At 39.8% G+C, this 19,735-nt stretch overlaps 2 protein-coding genes across 2 annotated transcripts; one reads left to right on the top strand and one right to left on the bottom strand.

Moving 5' to 3' along the window:
* Positions 1-6,165: 6,165 nt before the first annotated feature.
* sftpba (surfactant protein Ba) lies at positions 6,166-9,680 on the top strand (the record flags this gene model as incomplete). The annotated part of the gene is made up of 10 exons (XM_079234953.1): positions 6,166-6,217; positions 6,325-6,383; positions 7,141-7,215; positions 7,939-8,067; positions 8,174-8,278; positions 8,380-8,460; positions 8,609-8,792; positions 9,004-9,062; positions 9,150-9,209; positions 9,308-9,680. 9 exons carry the CDS (start codon positions 6,166-6,168, stop codon positions 9,198-9,200), a joined length of 795 nt encoding a protein of 264 aa, XP_079091079.1. The 3' UTR covers positions 9,201-9,209; positions 9,308-9,680.
* A 611-nt stretch (positions 9,681-10,291) lies between these two features.
* mat2aa (methionine adenosyltransferase 2Aa) lies at positions 10,292-19,035 on the bottom strand (the record flags this gene model as incomplete). Its single annotated transcript, XM_079235333.1, has 9 exons — positions 10,292-13,021; positions 13,123-13,256; positions 13,759-13,941; positions 14,173-14,391; positions 15,567-15,710; positions 15,855-15,967; positions 16,328-16,450; positions 16,959-17,036; positions 18,942-19,035. 9 exons carry the CDS (start codon positions 19,033-19,035, stop codon positions 12,919-12,921), a joined length of 1,191 nt encoding a protein of 396 aa, XP_079091459.1. The 3' UTR covers positions 10,292-12,918.
* Positions 19,036-19,735: the final 700 nt, after the last annotated feature.

The raw sequence follows: 19,735 nt of genomic DNA on the forward strand, positions 1-19,735 counted from the left end.
TTGCTATTGTGGACTGTTTTTACTGTTTATTTGTATTACTTGATTTTTATGTGTCTCTTGTGTGCACTGCTGCTGTAATCCTGCAATTTCCCTACTGCGGGACTAATAAATGATTATCTTATCTTATGTTAACAGTAAGTCATTGCAGTATAATGGAATGATTAGTATTTTTAGTTGGCTTTCAAGAATTTTATTATTAAGCTATTTGAGGAAATATGTTTCTTGTTCACTAATATGATTTTATTGTTGTTGTGTTGAAGGAGCATTTTAGAACCATTTTAGAAGTATGGGTAGCACTTTATAATAACTATTCTTCTTCTTGAAAGAAATCATACACACTGTAATTGTTCTTGATATTATTTGACATAACTGGACCCAGTCCTTTCACACTGGAAAAATTGTTTTCAGCCCAGTTTTCTGTAATATGTTTTTACACCATTTTCCTCTTTTATTGATAGTCAACAGTAAATAGATTTGCAGCATTTGGACGGTTTTCTTTTTGTCACTTGTTAACTGATGTTGCCATGTTGTGGCTGTTGGCCTTCTGTGTTACCACACGGAAACTGAAGAACTTGAGAAACTATTTGAAAAGGGGAAGGAATGTACACTTGTTCCTATTAACAAATGCACATTACAAATAAGAGTGTATCCATCGTAAGCCCCTGAATGAAACGAAGAAGCCCTTTACGCAATTTCCCCCCTTTTTGTCAGGGGATGTTTGGAATTCATGTGCAGCAGTATCAAATTAAGCAATTGAAGCAAATTGTTAGCAATTGAACATTACAGGTAAATAAGTAATAGGTGTATGTGTGAGTCATGGTAGAGCAATGAGGAAAAGGAAAGACAGATACAGTGTAGTGTGTATAAGCTTATCTTGAAAGTGTATGTGTGTGTGTGTGGGTGGGGAGCCCTGTGGCTCCTGTAGAGACAAAGGCTTCTTCATAGTTCTCACGCAAGATGGTCATTAATAACAAAACAAAGAACAGAGTACCGTGAAGAGCCTGACTGATAATAACTTATTGATTGATTACTATATGAGCCATTGATAACATGAATAACAAGCTTTTGAGAGTCCAAAACAGCTGAAGACTACAGGATATTTGGGGATTTGGGAATTATTCATTCCGACTGTGTGTTTTGAATCAGGATTTGAGCGATTTTAATCCTAAACCTGCAAATTGAGCCGTCATCAGGATGATCCTTGGCCTTCATTTCAATCAAGTCAGGTGTTGAAATTCTTTAAGTCAGAATATGGATAAAAGCGTCAGCTAAATGAAATGTAATGTAAAAAAGAAAAAAGGTCGATTTGTACACTTCCAAAAATACATATAGATGCAAAGCTTTGACCGACAAGGTCTTTGTCAAGCATACATTACAGATCTCGCACTGTGGACAACCTCTCCTGCAGTACCCGACTCCGGGGCTGGATGTGCACACTACAGTCGTCTTTTTTAAAGAAAGTTTAAAAACAAATTTGAACTCTTGTATTTAATTTGCAACAGTAGAAATTATTGAAAAGTTGAGGAAGAGGTTGTACAGATATCATAAAGAAATCACAAAAAAATGTTTTTGCACATAAAGCTCGAGCATCAGTGACTACAACTGATTGGCAGTACTTTACTGTAATGTGTAAAGGAAAAGTAGGATGAACTAAACTTCTTATGCACAAGAAAGAATATTCAAAATCACTTTTTGTTTTCATAAATTTCAATGAGAGTTCAGTTTGCCTGCTTGTTAATTAACAACTTTTCTGTCAGCACATTATTGTGTTTGCAATATCCACAGGACAGTTGCACTACTCGTCTCCAGTTCCCTCTTTGAAGGATGTCATAAATAACAGACACCACAGCAATGGCTGAAACATTGTTAGTCAACCTCAAAGTTCAGCAAGAAATCACATTTCTCTAGTGAACTGGAAAATTCTGCTTTTACAATCACACAACAATTCTGTACAGTCTAAAGAACACGGATTTCAAAAGCAATATTACGGTTAAATTGAAAAGGTTTTTATAGATTTTGTGAGCTGGAGCTTTAATTATGCCTCATAGTTCTGTTAGTATCATGTGTAATTCCCCATGGTCCAGAATATAGAGCTGTTTTGACAATGCATGAGTCATTCATGCCAGTCTAACAATTACTTGGTTTGAACATTGTCCTACTAATAAGGAAGCAATGCACTTGGAACCATTCAAGGTGTCTTCCTCCGAACTGATTACGCGAAAAGAAGTTTCCAACATGCAGGAAATCTTTTTTGTGATTAGACTCCAATCACATTCCTTAAACCCGATGCATATGAAAAGTTAGTAAAGAACTGCGGGATTATGTGTCCAGCATGTGCAAACCTGAGGCCTTATGAACGTAGACACAATTTAATATGAAATAATACTAAAAAGCATCAGTTCTTCTGCAAACATCCATAGACAAAAGAGAAAATGCAGCTTTCTCGTTCAATAGACTTCCTGTCTGAGTTCCACTCACCATGGTGAAAGCCAAAATAATTGAGGTGAGCAAATATGCGTATGAGCTTGCACGAACAGCCGAGACGTGTTTCGGTTCTTAGTGTATTTGTTCTTACAACTGGGATCTCTTTATTTTTTCATCCTGCATGACATCTGACAAGTTTACCGAAGCATTAACAAATATTTAGGCCTTTTATGCTATTAAATAAACATGTGTATTGCTTCGCATATAATACACAGTGTGTTCACAAGTGTGCATCATTAACACGTCAGCTCTAATTTGACAAATTAGGTTTTTATATAAATATATATATTTTATATTTTGTGGAGATAGTCGAAAACGACACAGACCAAAAGACTCCAGCATCTCCATGTTGCAGGTGAAACACACTTAGCAAAGAAAAGCCTATAATTCACTTGGAGGTAGCAGAAATGTGCAGAATGTCAAAGAGATTTCACAAGCAAAGCTAACACAAACAAAAAGCCCCAACTTCAAAAGTCAGAAGGAAGAAACTACAAGAGGAACAAAATGTTGCGACGCTGTCATGGAATCCCGCCGAAAGATAACCATTGTGACGCCAAATACTTTGAAGAGACAACAGCTCATGAACAATGTGAAAAGATTCAGTCTGTCAGCACCTCTTGTTTTTACTTCCCCTTACAGTGTATTATAAGCCGCTTATCTAACTACAGGAAATACAATTCTACATTGTTAAAGTGCACCAATAGCCAACATAGTGACCGTAAGATGGTTCATGCCTCTGTATAGTATACCATTTCAGATAGGCACACTTCTGCTGCAGAGGTATGAATTACTGGCATAACACTTGTTCTCCCATAAAGTACTTGTCATAAAGATAAGCCAAGAGACATATTCCGGGAATCTTCTAAATCAAGATACATGGTTATTAGGTACCAATACACCAACAGAGTCAATCAAAGTCACTTGAGCGACAACTAATCCTTTTGAAGAAGTGACTTTACATAGCAAAACACATGAGATACTTACTCATTCCTGCTAGATCTATGGAGCTTATTGGGAAAAATGGGGAACACCTCAATGTTCTTTTGATATTCGAAAGGATATCATGATGTGTTAGTGGAAACCACGTTAAACCTTTGTGATTGACACAAAATACATTGAACTGCATAATAATATTCCAGCGAGTATTCCTTGTGTGTAGTCGGGCTGCGGCCATTTAAGGCTATACCACTCTAAAAAAAACTATTAGAAGGATGACGGAAAAATGGAGATGTTATTCTCAGCCCCTTACCATGTGGAGATCAAACATTAGGTTTCGCCTGAGGGTGGCGTAAGAGAAGCAGGCTTGTTGATAACCCTTAAAAATATGTGTATAGGCCCAATCCCAATGTCCCCTCTAAAGAATTAAACCCTGAACCCTCAAGGACTTAATAACGTTACTTGGTAAATGCCATGGTTGCGTGTGAGAAACTGTAATGTGAATGGGACTGCACTTTGTTGCAACATATCATGTTACCTTGACGTCACGTTATGTACAATAGTATTTTTTTACACTTTGTACTTCCTGATATGAAACCTCCAGGCTTTTGTCTCACGACATGACATGTATTTGTCAAATAATCTAATTACTTGTTTTCGTCAAATCAGTTTCAATTACAAAATGATGTTTAATGAAAAAATGCATTCCTCTGCTTTCATGTGTTTTTATGTATCATCTTTAACCCTTAATGTTTCTGTGTACATGTAATATGCCAGGCTGAACACTCATGGGCTTTCCTTTTTTTCTTCCCACTATCAGCCCGTGTTTCACGTCACCCTGCTATGAATTGTGGGTAATTCCCTTGGGCAAAGTCTGCAGAAATGCAGACTTATGGGAACTGTGCATAAAAGTGCTAAAATGTGTCTGTGAGTCCATGAGTGTGGAGATTTGGATCGGCCCTCAGATGTTCACTGGCCATTTAAGGACAACTGCAATTTAACTTCTGTTGCGCTATGTTGTCAGACTTCGTACAGATTGCGAAAATACAAGCGGAAATGTAAACTTTAGTATGAGCACTCAACCATACCAACCTGCACTTTGAGGCTGAATGCTCATATTTGAAAGTTATCATCTTAACATGCCTATAGTTTCCGTAATAAATATGACATTCTATTTAATAAATGTAATAGTTGTTGAGATATTTCAGTCCAGACCAAAGTGGTAGAATGATCAGCAGACCGACCGACTGGTATTCCCATCCCTAAACAATTATAAAGCTCCTTTATGTACAATTGTTGTGTTTATATATAATCCATTCATTATCGTTTACCGTTTACACAGTTCAGGGTCGTGGGGGAGCTGGAGCCGATCAGCTGACATTGGGCGAAGGCAGGACAGGTCGCCAGACTATTGAAGGGCTGACACAGAGACAGACAACCATTCAGCGGGCAATTTAGAGTCAGCAATTAACCTAAACTTTTTTTTGGATTAGAACCTGAAGGGGAACACACGCTGCCACCGTGCAGCACTTTATGAAGCATCTTTCATTTTTTTCTGAGCCTTTTGGTTTGTAGAAAAATTAAGCTATTGCAGTAAAAACTGTTGCACATTGTTGGGGCTTTAAACCATAATAACCTACAAGCAGAAGTAAGCAGTTATCAACCCAGACATGAGATTCAGGATGACAGGTTTGATGGGACACCGACTGCCTTTCATTTTTGAGGGGGATGTTTAAAAGCAAGGGAATCATAAAATCGTGAGTTTTTCCGACCAAAACTGAGATAACACTTTGAAAACCAACCTATTGTTAGGCCTCTGCTCGAAAATTGCATTCCCAAACTAATTTGAATAATTTGGGTGTTATAATAAAAGGTACACGTGTAAGATTTTGTTCAGATGTGTAAATATCCGTCTATATGTTACTGGTTAAGAGTAAATGAAGATGACACAGCAAAAATGAAAAGGTTTCAGGGCCGCCCAGAGAAAATTCAGACGAGGTCTCCAAAATTTGCATTGGGGCACATTTGCGCATCTGTGACATTTTAATTTTCTCATGTACCAAACCATAAATTTCACTTGAATAATACTTATGGTGTTCAATAATCCAAATACAGCAGTTTTGGGCTTTTTTTCATAAAACAAGCTATGATTTACAGTTTTTAATAACACTTGCTCAGTCATCCCCCCCGATTGGTTTTGAATTGGTTAAGAAATCAGCATATGGTCTTGTGAAACAATTTCTAGCTTCAGTGTGCACCAGGTGGACATACAAGTAATTCTAGTTACCGCTGCAAAGGAGGTTTCATTATCAGTTGGATTTGTATGATTGTCCTGAGATACATTTCATTGTGGCAAATATTAGACAGAAAAAACTCCCAAAAATATCTACAAATTCACAATTTAAATGAACCAAAATGTAGGTGGCACAATGCAGCCACTGCATATTTTGAATATAACTACAGTGCATCTGCAATCAAACATCATAATCTTTCAAATAAAGAATGTCAGGTTTTTGCACTTTGGTGTGAGGAACTGAATATGAAGCATGTGAGGTATCGAGAAGCTTAGTGAGGTATCGAGAAAAAACAGTTCCGCTGTGCTGAAAACACATCGCATCACATTATCAAGCCCCCAATCAGAGTCTGGTTGTGGTGGGCCCTGACAGATATAAGCTTCAGTACACTCTCAGTTCCCTGCAGATCTCAGGAAGGAGGACATTCAACTAAAAGCCTGAAAATAACAAGATGGCCTTGCTCAAGATTGCGTTGCTTCTCTTCGCTTGTCTTCAAGGCTGTGGTGAGAATATATTTAATTGTACTAGGATGATGAATTATGAAGTGAATAGTAAAAAGTGATGAGACATTACAGTGAAGATTATTATTGATGAATATTTCCCCCTGCAGCTCAGACTTCGGCTTTCAACATCGATGGTTTGCAAAATGTTCCAGATGCCCTGAGAGCAGTAAGTTTACCATTTATATTCATTGTTATATTTTGCATGCACAATCTGAATAACAAAAGACATATTTTATGATGCACAGCTTCAAAGTATAATGTGTAATATACCTTATCCCATCAATTCACAATGTACTGGAGACGACTTACCAAACAACAAATATTACTTCAAGGAACAAATACATTTAAGTACAAGAAATTCAGGGACCTCCCATTAATTCTAAAGAAATGGTTTATTAAATAATTTTGTATATTGTGTGCTAAAAGTGTGTTATAATGCATTTAACATCCTATTTTTACAGTGGTGGAAGAATTATTCTTATACAGCATTACTATACTGCATTACAGTGAAAGTACTTAATTAAAAATCCTACTTGTGTAAAGTATTATCATCAAAACATATTTAAAGTATCAAAGTAAAAGTAAATGCAAGTCTATGTTATGAATACATAAATGTATAATATGTCATAGGTTGGTACAGTATGGAAGTTCAACCGTCACAGTGAGAACTGAGATTTGCATTTCTTGAAAATCAGGAAGTGTCTTCAATTTAGCACAGTTTCACTCAAAGAATAATTGAAGTACAAACTTTCACATGTTGTTTTTACAGTTTCACTTTTAAAACTAGAAGAACTAGTGCAGCCACACATGCGTTTCTTCCTCATAAAATACAATAAACCTTAAAAAGTACCCTTCTTAAATCTCTGTGTGTAAGTCTTACTTTTGTGTTCATTTTCATGATGTGACTTTTACTCTATAATCAGACTGGGGACGTCTGCCAGGACTGCACACAAATATTTCAACTCCTTGCTGACCTGTTTTCCAACGCTGACCTCCAGGTGAGTAACAATAGTGGCAGAAAAACACCTGTTCTTTTATCAGTTGAAGCTCATTCTTCACATTCAGAAATGACAATGATTATCAGTGGTGCATTCAGTGAAAATCAATCATGCACATCCCCAATTTATTTTTGGTGCACAGCCAAATTCTATTTTCTAAAAGTTGAAATGAAATTTCACAGGCAGTTTCTGTTTCTCACTTGACCTCAAAGATCCTCTTTCCTCTGAGCTTCATCAGGTCTGTGGGGAATCCCAAAGAGAGACAACTTAAATTGGTTCATTTTTAGAATACATTTTATTAACAATTTCACTCACGTCAATTTCTATTTGGCTGAAAACGTCAGTTGGGATTGCACAGCTGTAAAAGATTAAATGCAATTGACATTGTACTATATCTACTTATTGTCTGTTTAATGTGTTGCTACTTCAACAGGTGCTGTAAATCTCCATTCCAAACCATGCGAATTAAGAAAAGATTCAGATTCATTAAAGACATTGCCACAATTCATGTAATCTTAGCAGGAAATTATGTATTTAATTACAAAACAAATGTAGTATGTTAGCAATAGCACTTAAAGTGTTCACTCACTCCTCTGACCTCTGAATACTGTTGCACGTCTCCTAAAATCAAAAACTATGTTTAGATTGATCTCAATAATATGAATATAGTATCATCCTGAGGTGTAAAGAACACACACCACCTCATTTAGCGCTTCTTTTCAGAAAAAGATGACGGATGGCATTGAAAGTCTGTGTGACCACCTGCCCGCACCACCGGCTACTGCGAAACTCTGCAAAGAAGAGGTGGAGAAGATGCTTCCACTGGTCATCAACTTCTTTGCTGGAGTCGTAGTAGGTTTCATGCTGAATTTGTATTCTTAGTTGAGTCTCCCAGAAAAATAAATATAGAAAGTGTCCTGATGAGATGTCTATCCTCAACACATCTCTTTCTCTGCAGAAACCAGCAGAGGTCTGCAAAGTCATTGGACTCTGTGACCAGCAGGAGAAGTTGCTCCGTTATTTTGTCAAGGAGATCCTTCAGGTTGCTGTGAAAAAGGAAAATGTCAGTAAAGTACAAGTTTGAGAAACACATTTGAAAATAATATATATGTGTGTGTGTGTGTGTGTGTGTGTTTTACTCCCTCTACTGTTTGAATCAATCAGGTGCAGACCACAACACAATGCTCCTTCTGTGTTTTTCTGATCAAGACTTTGGAGGACATGCTCCCTAAAGAAAGGACTGAGGTGAGTTACGCTCATGCAATGAAGGAACACACATGCACACGGACAAACACAGCATCTCTTTGTCCTGCACAACCACAGACACGTATAAATGCCTCTAGACAGCGCTGACAACCTTTGGGTGACACAATGCACCTTTCCCTTTCTGCAGGAGGCCGTGATCAAGCTGCTGGAGAAGATTTGTCATATTTTGCCCTCCTCCTACCGAGATCAGTGCGATGCCGTGATTGGCAAGTTCGGCAAGACGGTGCTGGATGCGATCCTGAGCTACGCCACCCCTCAGGCCATCTGCGCTCTCATCCACCTGTGTCAGGGGCAGGAGGCTCCTCTTGTAGGTCAGTCTGCCGCTCCTTCAGTGATGTGTGCAGGGCTTCATCTTCAAATTACTTACTTTATCCCTCCAGCAGTTTTTTAACCAATGAAGATTGTTTGCCATTCATCTCTTTAGAAGCTAGAAGAAGCAAATGATGACTTGATAAAGGATGTTTCATCAGAACTGATCTGCTGTCTTTCAACAAAGGCCTCTGTTTTTTTTTGCCCTCTCAGACCCATGCACTTTGGCAACCTACAGGTGCAGAGACGTGACTACTGCCCTCAAATGCGGAGTAAGTAAAAGACTACCAAGCAGTAAACTTGGTTAGCTTCTGAATGCTAAGTAGTGATCATGTTTGCACTTTGTCCACTTCATGCAGACTCTGTTTTACTGTCAGAAATTTGCCTGGAAGCCACTCAACACACTTTAAAACGTTACGGTAGGTAGAATGTTATGTGATTTTTGTGAGAACGTACATCCTTGTTAAAACTAGAACAGACAATGCCAAATAAATGTCTCCAAATGTCTTTATTTCAGGGCGGACCAAAAAAATGAGTCAAGCTCAGTGTCCCAATGGACGATCCAGATCGTTCAACATCAACCTGCAAATATTAATCATACTGCTTCTTGACACCTGTGGCATTCTTTGAGAATATTTCTTTCTGATTTGATATCTTACTGCATTTTTTTTTAAATGTCGCTTAGTATATACTGTCTGCATTGAGAGAATAAAACCAGGACTTAGTTTGAAAAAAAATTAAAAAAAGATTATTTGAACTCTATTAAACGGCATGTGGATCAGATATGAAAATTATATTTTTTGTATAAAAGATGTTTGCACAAATATCCTGTATACTTGATTAGACGTCTCTATTTTAAAACTTGTACTCACCTCCATGTAAAAAATTGAAGGGCTTCACACACTTTTAGGTTTCTTCCTGTCAGATTATCTCAGAAGAATTATCTGACTCAATGTAGTTAAATAAACATCACTGGATCGGTCTTCTCTTTTACCAATAAAGCAGCATTTATCATGTATCTTCTCTAAATTAATTTGACATACACTGGCATGCCAATACAGTTTCACATCAGCACTGTATTTTGTTGGTCTTAATCCTAAACCTGTTTATAGCAAATGTCCCACTTCCATGGCAAAGTTTCTGAACTTCAGCATTTGCAGTTGTAACGTAAAAAAGTGACTGAGTCATTGAGTGTAAAGGTGTGTATCAGGTAATCACTGCCGTTAATCATTACAAATATAAAATCTAGAATAGAAATAATCAATGATTTTATATTCAGCCTGAAGATATAGCCATCTTTAGATACTTTCACCTTCATGTTTTACCATTTCTCTATCTATAACATTTTGACATTTGTTGTTGGCCAGAACCTTCACATACAAATGATAGTTTTAAATAATATTTAATGTTTATAAAGTAAGGTTTGCTGCAATGTACACAAGAAATTACTTGAATCTGCTTTATGATACAAAATAAATAGCCAAACGCCCAGCCAATGAGCACAGAGAAGAGTGCAGTTTATTTTTTAAAGGGTTTGAGAGAGAAACACCACAAATCAGACTCCTCAGTATGAATTATTGAAGGGGGAATTAGTAACCTCAAGGTAGACACAGAGAGGATTCAACAGGTAAGGTGTTAGATATTTGGGGCAGGAGATAAGGGCACTGCAGAAAATGAGAAAAGGCACTTTTTTCACATTCAGCAGCCACACTAACAGACTTACTTCTAATAGTTAAAAAAAAAAAAAATGATTCAACCCAAAAAATAAAATAAATCCTGCAAACCCCCCACAGGAGACCATGTAAACAGGCTGGTTTCTCTGTACAACACCAACCAATCATTGGTCTTTTCTGTGGAGGAGCTGGAGGATGCAAACATATTGTAAAAAAAGATCTTTGGGAGGTTGAGTCATCTCACCAGACGACCACTCAAACAGAGATTACTTAAAATGCTCTCAGCACCACTCTAGCGGATCCTATCTGAGCTTTCTCTTCAGCACACTCAGCCCGAATTAAAGACGAGATATCAATGTTATCGGAGGAGAAAAAATAAAATCTTAACTCTGTATTATATGCGAGGGAATAGTGCCACCTAGCTACATGATGAAGACATGTTTAGACACACCAACTGCACACACAGCTCAGACAAAGTACCAACTGGTGATTTTAAGATGAATACCAACCTCACTCAATCTTACAGCTGGCTTAGGCTTAACTCTGCAACTATATTGTGAGGATACAGGTCAAGGAGAAGGGCAACTGGGGAAGCATTGGAGGCATATCATGTGTATTCAAAACATCATATCTGACCCGAGTCCCTGGCTAACATCTTTTCTCTCATTATCTGAATTTCCTCACTCAGCTCTCAACAAAAAAAGCCTTAAAAAGAACAACGGCAGAGAAAAATCAGCGGGGTTTCAAATGAACTAGGAAATACGAGACTTGTACCATCCTTTGGGTAGAGTGTAAAGAACGTTTTTAAAAACTACTTTACTCAAAAGTAAATTAATAAATAAAAATAAAAGCTGCAAGCTCAACATTCATTTCGGAAACTCCTAAACATCAAAATAGAGGCCTTCCCACTTTTGGTTACTAAGAGCAAATGATGCCGTGCAATTCCAGTGGAAGATTCAAAATCCACAAACGTACTCGATTATGTTTGTGAGTCATTTCTCATGGTCCCATGTTCTCTTCTCTGCTGAGAAGACGAGAGCAGTAATACGATGTCTTACATTCACTATGCTGACTGTGTACCGTCTTGGTCGGTCTTTGGCTCTATTCTTCATGTTCTTCCATGCCAATTCACCTTTCACATTGCAGCTGTCAGGACAGCCTCATTATGAATCCCACTGCTCTTCTTAGCAAAACCCGGCCTGTGCAGCATTCAAGCGCTAGGATTAGCCAGGCGTCCATGCTCAACGAGGTACTAGTTCCCTGATTTGTTCGAGTCCTTTGCCCTGATTGGTTATCCTGACCCAAACTACTCGAGGTCAACGCCCATCCGTAACTAATCCTCTCTGCCTAAACCAGCTTCACACAGCAGGTCTTGCCAATAAGAGCAGTGGGACAATGTGCGACAGAGGAAAACGGCTTTTGAATACAAACACTTGTGGCACACGTCACTCAGTTGTCCTTCCTTGCTGGTCAAACCGTTAGGTCTCAAACATTTCTCCAAATGAAAGTATGATTTAGCCATGGGATGAAGGCAGCCCCCACCCAGAGGTGACTGAGCCGGGTTTCTCTGTAACTACACCCAGAGTCAGTCTCATGTAGGGGGAAGCGAGTACTGCACCGTGTCTAGATCTTGGTAGAACATCGACACGTTTAACATTATATGGAACATTCACATGACATTTAAACTAACAAAATAAATAAAATGTAGTGATTTCATTACGCAGCCCAACAAAAGCACAAGGTCATTAGCAGCTTCTGACTTCTCTGTAAAACGTCAGAAAAAAAATGGCCTGAAGGGACAGCACAAATAATGAAATGAGCAGGTTTTGTATAAATTGAGAAGGGTTTGTCCCTCTTTCTTCCATCACCATTTCAAAAACAGAGGGTAGTAGTATGAGGGGAACGGAGATGATGTATTTGCAACGCTAGACTGGCAATCACCCAACAAAGTTAGGCAAAATGGGAAATGGGATTCCAACCACTGATCAGTTGTATACAAACTTCAGTGAGATTCTGAATTTAAAAAGAGGAATACCAGACATGTTTTACAAAACACCATCAATACTGGTTAATACCCATCTGCTTGTTCTGTAAATTTGCTATAAATATGGTTGAAATATATACTGCAGAGATCAAGTCAATCCATTCTTAACCAGCAATGTCACAAAGCTGAATAAAAGCGGGCAGCACTGCTCAAATCTGTACGCACAATTTATCCAACATACGTGTTCATATAATATCTGCAACTGAAATACTTTTGTTATCTCATCAAGATGTCTACAGAACTAACAGGTGGAGAAAGGGCATATTTGTTATGAAGTAGAGGCTGTGGTTATGTGGCTGTGTGTGTGAGCAGGAAGGGGAGGGAGGAGTAGAAAGGATGGAAGTAGACAGACAGGTTTATCTGTAGTGCACATAAGGCCCGCTTCGCTCAAAAGATAGGAGGAGGAGGAGATCAGTATTTCAGCATCTTGGGCACCTCCCATGAAAATAAGTCACGGCCAAAGTGACCATAAGCTGCTGTGCGCTGGTAGATTGGCTTCTTCAGGTCAAGATCCCTGAGACAGAAAAAATACATCATTTATAGAAACCTGAAGCATACATTATCATAACTGCATGTTTGTTGGCTCAAATCTATACATTCGACACCACAGGATACCTCACGATGACTCCCGGACGGAGGTCAAAGTTCTTCTTCACAATTTCCAGCAGCTCCTTCTCGCTCCTCTGGGAGGTCCCAAAGTGGAAGATGGAGATGGAGAGTGGATGGGCAATTCCAATAGCATAGGATACCTGAAGCAGATTATGCACACATTACACATCTTTCTGAAACAGGAGACATTTAAAAAACTAGCAAGCCTAATAATTACTTGACAGCCCAATTTAAGGCATTGTTATTGTGTGGCTGAATATTGTTATTGCATTTTGTATACTCATATTGATATCTGCCTTCAAATTCTGTATCAGTTGGGCTCTAGAGGCACCCTGACAAATATACACATGGATGGTAGCGTCTTTAACAATAAAAAAACTACCAACATGAAGGAAGAAACAAACAAACAGTTTGTTTGTTTGTTTAATACAAATCTTCAGAGCAGAAAAAAAACTTCACAAATCACCTTTTTAGTGGAATCTGACAGACAACAGGATGGAGTGTGAGCGACTCCGAGTGCAGTTGCTGCTCTCTGCGTGTAGGAAACTAACAACTTTTAACAGATGCCTTCAAGGCTCGAGTCTTTGATACTCTATAAAACATTTTGAGTTGGAGGAACATTGTGACTTATTGTACACTCACCTGGACCAACACACGCCTGCAGAGCCCAGCCGTCACAAGAGATTTGGCCACCCAGCGGGCAGCATAGGCTGCAGAGCGATCTACTTTTGTGTAGTCTTTCCCAGAAAAGGCTCCGCCTCCATGGGCACCCCAGCCACCGTAAGTATCAACAATGATCTTACGCCCAGTCAGACCAGCGTCTCCCTGCGAGATGAAACACAGGACTTTGAGGTTCATGTACAGTTAAGACAAATTGTTTTTGATTGACATGATTATGTTCATTTTGACAGAAACATTTATGGACAGCATTTTTCATCTTGGTCTTGTGAATGTACCATAACATGTGTTCACTGAAATCTGTCTATTTCCCTTATCTTGATGTGACTGTGCAGGAGAATTAAAGAGGTACACAGTTTTCAAACGGTCTTGTCTCACCTGCGGTCCTCCAATGACAAAGCGTCCACTGGGCTGCATGTGGTATACGGTTTCATCATCAAGGTAGCCACTGGGAACCACCGCTTTCACCACCTGCTCCTTCAGACATTTGCGCATCTCATCCAAACATATAGCCTCATCGTGCTGCACTGAGACCACAACGGTGTGGACACGCAACGGCACCATGGCTCCTTGTTCCTGTCTGTACTGAATGGTGACCTGAGGTGAAAAACAAGAGGAATTACAATTTTTTTTTAAAGAAATTACAGTGTAATGCTCTTTACATTTGTAAATACCTCCACATTGTAATGTCTAAAAGTATGTTTAGTTTTTTCTAAAATCCCCTTTAAGCCTTATGCCGTGTTCACACCAAAACAGTTGCGAATTTTCGCAACGCCACTTCGCCTATATCGCGCCGCAGGTGAAAAATTCGCTCTGTGGTTAATCCGTTTTTTTGCAACCATCGCTGGGGAAAGGGGGCGGGGCTTATCTCTGTGTCTTGAAAACATTTACTATTTCCTTCATCCACCAGGTAAATAACCACTAGTTCTGCTTTATACTTGTTGAGGAAGTCCCACACACGGCGGAACATCAACCGCCCCCGTGTCTGGGTTCATAATATTATCCGTAGTCACACACAGCTCTGACTCCTCCAGGACGAGTGTCTGAATGAAGCCGTTTCCAGCGCTCCTTCGGCGGACCAGCAGTTTCATTCAGTAACGGCGGTGATGCCGGGCGGAGCTTCTCAACGCTGATTGGCTTTTGCAACTCCGCGTCATGCGAATTATTCGCTGGAGTTGAAATATTTGAACGCCGGCGAAAAAGCGGAGTTGCGAATATTTGCAACACCGTTTCACCTCTATCGCGATGCCCGACGAAAAATACGCTTTTTCGCAACCTAACGCGTCTGTGCATTGACTTAACATGTAATCTGGTCGCGCCGCAAATTCGCGCCGCGTCCGGTGTGAACACAGCTTTAGAGTTGCAACATATTTGATGCTAGGAGGTATTTTCCTCCGATTTATTTAGTTGTAAATGGAATAGATTTGGTTTTTGGACTCAAAGTCAGATAAAACGAGACGTCACTTTGGCCTCACTCTGAATTTGCAAATTGCCATTTAATGTTTTCCTATAAAATAAACATAAAAGTATCAACCGATAATGAAAGTAGTCACTGACGCAGCTTATCTACAGTATTAGCAATCTGTCTCTGCACAATGTCTTTAAAAATGTATATTTGAAAAGAAAATGCATTGAAATAAAATACTCCAGGAGGAATCCAATTCCTTGACATAGCACACAAACTTTGCCAATAAAAGGTCATTCTGATTCAGTGTTTTATAAGTAAAGCCGATGGACTGTGTGGAAATGGAGGCCCCGTTTCCTTGTCCTACCTGAGTTTTGGAATCGGGTCGGAGCCACGGCAGTGTTCCATTTCGGCGCAATTCAGCCATCTTGGCATTGAGTTTGTGAGCCAGGACAATAGTGAGGGGCATACACTCCTCAGTCTCATCAGTGGCATATCCAAACATCAGACCCTGTGAGAGGTGCAGTCACAAATCCCAGCATGAAGAGGTAAAAGTAACATAACATCAAGAACTTGGTTAACGCCACATTTCTGGCTGTAGTTACCCAGCTGTGGATCAAACAGAAACACAAATGTATATGAACACTCAACACACCTGGTCACCAGCTCCCACATCCTCCTCTTTGCGATCCAGGTGAACACCCTGAGCAATGTCGGGGGACTGCTGCTCCAAAGCCACCAGCACATTGCAGGTCTTATAGTCAAAGCCTGTAGAACAAGACAAGTGAACTTTAGGAAATAGTTTCCCTTGTTAATCCTCACCAAGCCACTCAAACCCTAAAGGCTATGAACATTTAAATTATATTTTTTTCAGTCTTCACAGTGTATCATGACAATAATTGACTTTTTTTTTTTTACTTTTTAATAACGCAATCAGTGATCATTCTCACTAGATATTCTGATAATTCTGCGACCACTTCCCTAGAACTGATGAAACCCTTTGGAAGATTTAATGCGATATGTAAATCTTAATATTTCTTGACAAACTTGAATCATTGCACAGAGCAATGCTGAATCAGAGCAATGCAAATGAACTACACTAACCGCTTCAAAGTTTTATCACTGTACCTTTGGAAGAGTCATCATAGCCGATGTGTTTGATTGTGTCCCTGACAATCTTCTGGTAGTCTACGTTGGCCCTGGAGGTGATTTCCCCCGCCAGTAGGATCATCCCCGTCTTAGCAACAGTCTCTGAAACACAATGTCATGCAGTGAGGGATAAGGGTAAGACTAAGACTAATAGATTATTAAGAACACAGAGGTGAAATGGAATTAAGGACACATCAATTATCAAAGTCTCTGGTTATTCATGGTCTTTAAATTGATTAATAGACAAATTGTTGTAGCTCTATCACTAAAATCTCAAGCTTTTGTTGCATTACGTCCAACACAACATGAAACAACGCACCTGCGGTGTACAGGGTGAAGACATCTACTGTTACACTTAAAGGCTTTGAGCTCTCACTGATATGGTGGCATGGCTTTCGCTGGTTAAACAGGTTGGCCCCAAATTCCCGGTGCAATTTGGTTTAAATGGGATTATACCTCACAGGAACCACAAGATAGATGAGAAAGTATTTCTCAAAAACAAAAAGATGCAATATGTTACATGATTGTGTGGACAACAAAATTTCAACATTGAACACTTAATAAAACACCAACCTCTATGGTCAGCCTGCTGAGCTTTCTAAAGACTTACCACATGCTACTTTGGCATCAGGGTCTTGTCTGAGATGTGCATCCAACACGGCATCACTGATTTGGTCACAAATCTTATCTGTGGATTAACACATGAGATTTTTAAAACTCTTGTAAACACCAATGCAAATATGGCAATAAGTCAGTTTTTGCTCTTGGATAAATATGCACATTTTGTAGAAAACTTGTGTTTAATATATATTTAAATTTACAGATTATCCACCAAGCTGAGTTTCACTCCACTAAAAATATAAAAATGTAGAATTAGTTTACTTTGCACTAATGAGGTTATATGTTGGGGCAAGGAGAGACTAATAAGCTATTTTTAAAATGAACATGTATTAAGGCATTTGTTAATGAACCACACACAGATATGTTGCTTTGTCTTGTTCAACCAGTCGAGAAAATTCTTTCCATATTTATTCAAAATATTGATGCTGATTCGCCCCCTGTAAAAGCTGTGCTACTGGAACAGGACAAATACAATAGTGTATAATTAGTGGAGATCTCTTCAGGCACTTTTATTGCTCTGCAATTCGGCAGTATCTGAATGACACACACACACACACACACACACACACACACACACACACACACACACACACACACACACACACACACGCACACATGCACACATGCACACCCACTGGTGACCCTGACGTGATCCCAGTGTAGAGTTGGGAAAAAGCGAGACAGTAGGCGTAGTTGCAGTCGAGATAGTTTACTCAAGCTCCACATAAAATGTACAATACTTGTGCAGTACTATAGCGGCAGCGCAAAACCCCACGCTTCCCGGAAACCAAACCAACAAAACCAACCCAGACCCCGGAAACCCCACCAGCTCTTAAAAAAGGCACAGTAGCCCTTAGGTGAATGTCTCCCACAGTCCGTATGTGGGTCACCACAATGCCGTCAAAACGTACGTTACAGTTTACTAGGGACACCATGCTAAAACAATCTAATTCTGCCTAAGCCCTGCAATAACTCCTAACTTCATGACGGTTATGTGTAACTGAACATAGAAAATCAAGAAACAGAATTTTTTATTGCACATTAGTAGGCTTATTACTCACTTATGAACATACTTTAAGGCATATTACTTGGATTGTAATACAATATGGAGCATAATACAGAGGACATTAAAGAATCAGTTTCCGTCCAAAGAAATATTTATTTCTGACCGCACAACACTTGATGCGTCACATCTATCGCAGGTGATATTAAAGTGATGCAACACCGTACGTTGGCGTCAAGTAGCCACACGGTCTTTACTTAAGGAGAACACTAAACACAAGACGCGTTTACGGTTTCGTGCCGTTTGCTTTTAGAGACAAAAACCTCGTGTAGCGAGTTCCTGGAGCACAGCAGCGTGGAGCTACACGTGAGTGACAGGCGCCAACAGACACGACGGTACCTGAACGACCGGTGTTACGGCTTAACAGACGACCGTGCGAACTGGGGACTTTCAAGATAATACGCAACTGTCCTCGTGAATACTGTGTTGTTTAACTGTTCAATACAGTGTCAAACCTTCTTAAATACATATACAAATTAAACAATGTGGCTTTCACGAGGACAGCTACATGTTGTCTTCCTATTCTCAACAGCTGTCGTAACTACGAAAACGACTGAAAGTCGCCAGTTAACAGGGTCGCCTGTTAAACCGTAACACCTGTTAGCTTGAACCGTTAGCAGCAGTGTTGTTAGCATGCAACCGCTTTAAGCCGCACTTAACGTCCACAGTTTGAACATGAACGACTCCCCAGCCTGTTAACACTTCGCAGTTCTTCTCGTTAGTGTGTCTGGTCGGAGACACACGTATCTGTGAAACTTTCCCACCAGGTGGGTCCACGTTACTCCGACTGACAGCGGGAATGACACAACAACACGCTGAGCGAACAGTAACTTCTCGTGACCATGTTTCAGAGGCTAACAGGCGACTGTCGGGCTCTTTGTTACGCGCAGGTACACAGCATAGACTCACCTGGGTGTCCTTCTCCGACGGACTCAGACGTGAAGAGGAAGCAGTCTTCATCGATGAGCGAGTTGTTATGGAAACCGTTCTCATGTCCGTTCATTTTAGCCAACAAGCACACAGTTAGCCGACAAGCTAACCGTCCAGATACACGGGGAGAGGCAACCGGACCGGGTTGTACAGCCTTCACCTGGGTCTCCTGCTCACGCGCACTGTGTGAGGACGTCACTTCACGTCGTGGCTCAGAGTGCAGAGCGGGACTGGACAGCTGTGTTTATACGACGGGACAACTTCTTCAGCCCGTTCGAGTCGTTTCTCTGCAGCCAATGTTGTTGCTGCGCACACGCCATGTGGTGCAGATGGGCGTCGCTCTAATTAAGGAAAGTCCTAAATTCATAACGCTGCTCAATGTTGATTTACTTTGTTATGCAACCTGCGACATCACTCCTTATTCCAGCACCCTTTGCTCTCTGCTCCATACAAATACTATGTATACATGACATATTATTGTTTTATGTTGCATGTGTATTTCGGACTATGTACACAGAGCAACATAAATCCAGTTAAATTACTTATGCGGACACATTCTTGGCCAATGAAGCTGATTCTGATGCATCATCGCAGGTTATGGCCTCAGAGGCCTGACATGTTTCATTCTCAGGTTTGTCTCACTTATTTGAACAAGAGGCTTAAACAGATGCAAGTATCAAGTTTTCCCTTGTTTAAAGTATGTATTGGAGCTTGAAGACAAGGCGGAGTGTCAATTGCATGCTTGACAAAGGCCAAGACAAGCATTAGGATGA

Source organism: Taurulus bubalis (genome assembly GCF_910589615.1).
Source record: "Taurulus bubalis genome assembly, chromosome: 19".
Taxonomy (NCBI): domain Eukaryota; kingdom Metazoa; phylum Chordata; class Actinopteri; order Perciformes; family Cottidae; genus Taurulus; species Taurulus bubalis.